Source organism: Plasmodium reichenowi, chromosome 12 (genome assembly GCF_001601855.1).
Source record: "Plasmodium reichenowi strain SY57 chromosome 12, whole genome shotgun sequence".
Taxonomy (NCBI): Eukaryota; Apicomplexa; class Aconoidasida; order Haemosporida; family Plasmodiidae; genus Plasmodium; species Plasmodium reichenowi.
This window is the reverse complement of record NC_033657.1, coordinates 1,392,158-1,393,697: the sequence shown is the minus strand read 5'-3', so window position 1 is coordinate 1,393,697 and position 1,540 is coordinate 1,392,158. Positions and strand designations below refer to the sequence as shown.

The 1,540-nt window shown below is 20.4% G+C and overlaps 1 protein-coding gene across 1 annotated transcript in view; it reads left to right on the top strand.

Annotated features, from left to right (window-relative positions):
• Window positions 1-118: 118 nt before the first annotated feature.
• The window catches only part of PRSY57_1235100 (pre-mRNA-splicing factor SYF1, putative), a gene marked incomplete at both ends in the record, with an annotated part of 3,677 nt that continues 2,255 nt past the window's right edge, over window positions 119-1,540 (top strand). Inside the window, one exon of the mRNA XM_012908769.2 lies at window positions 119-1,540. This exon is cut by the window's right edge and continues 1,179 nt beyond it. Within this exon, the coding sequence (XP_012764223.2) occupies window positions 119-1,540 (1,422 nt within the window).

The window sequence follows — 1,540 nt, the reverse complement described above, 5'->3', positions numbered from 1 at the left end:
CCATTTGCATATTATTTATTCTAACAAAAGTAATGATAGGTTAAAATAAATAAATAAATATATATATATTTATATATATATATATATATATATATTTATAATATATATATTGAAGAGGATGGCTTTATTTGGAGAACTGTATGAGTGCGAAGAATTTTTTAACGAAGAGACATTTAACATAAAAGAAGGTGAATTTTGTAATTATGATGATTATAAGGATTTAGAAGAAGCGTTTGATTCCTCAGCACACCCCGAGTGTGTTGAATCTAAGGATGTAACTTTAATAAATAAGAATAATGATGATTATGATGATAATAAGAGTTATATTAAAAATATTGAAATAGACATAAAAGAAAATTTTGATAAGATATCAACAAGATATTTATTTTTATATATTAATAAGTATAAAGAAATGTATATAAAAAATATGAAAGGATTATACGAGGTCCATTTTTATGATATACATTTGAAGGGTGATAATAAATCAATCCTTGCAAGTGATCATAATATTATAGAATATTGTATGGAAAATTTAATCAATATAAATAATAATCCAGATGATCATGATAATAATAAGAGTGTACATAGTAATGATAATATGAATATTAGTAAGGACGAATCTTACAATATTTATAGAGATAAAAAAAAAAAAAAAAAAAGGGTATACGACCTTTTTTGTATTTATGCAATAATATTAAAATATTTCCCTTATAGTTTTAAATTATGGTATCATTATATTAAAGATAGTATAGAAATGGTAACAGATGTATATTATAGAAATAAAAAAAATTATAAATATATAAATAAAATATTTGATCAATGTTTATTATATATGTATAATTTTAAATCAATATATATTATGTATATTCAATTTTTATATATTCAAAGGAATGTAAAAAAAATCCGACAGATATTTAATCTTTCTTTACAGAATGTTTATTTGAACCAACAAAATGATTTATGGGAATATCAACTATTATTTAATGAGAAGATAAATAATAAAGTTATAAATTATGAATATATTAAAAGATACGTTACTATTTATCCCGAACAAATAATACATTTATTTAAGCATTATGTAAAATATAAAATGTATAAAAATGCTATGATCACCTTCCTTTATATCCTAAATAGTGAAGATAATTTTGACCTCGGGAATATTTCAAAATATGATATTTATCAAGAGATATACAAACTTTTAAATTCTAAAGGATCCTTAAATAATGATATTATACATTTGTTGAAGAACAATTTATATATATTTAAGAATTATGAAAGCATAACTTCTATATATATATTATTAGCGAATAATTTTATATATGATGGGAGATGGAATAAAGCTATGGATTCTTATGAAGAGGGTATATCCGAATGTTACACGGTTAATGATTTTATAACTTTATTTGATAATTATATTGAAATGTTGAAGATGTTAATAGATCTAAATATATATGAACAAGAAGAGAGAGAAAAAGACATTCTAAATAAGACATTAAAAAGGAAAAAAGGAAACAAAAAAAAAAAAAAAAAAAAAAAAAAA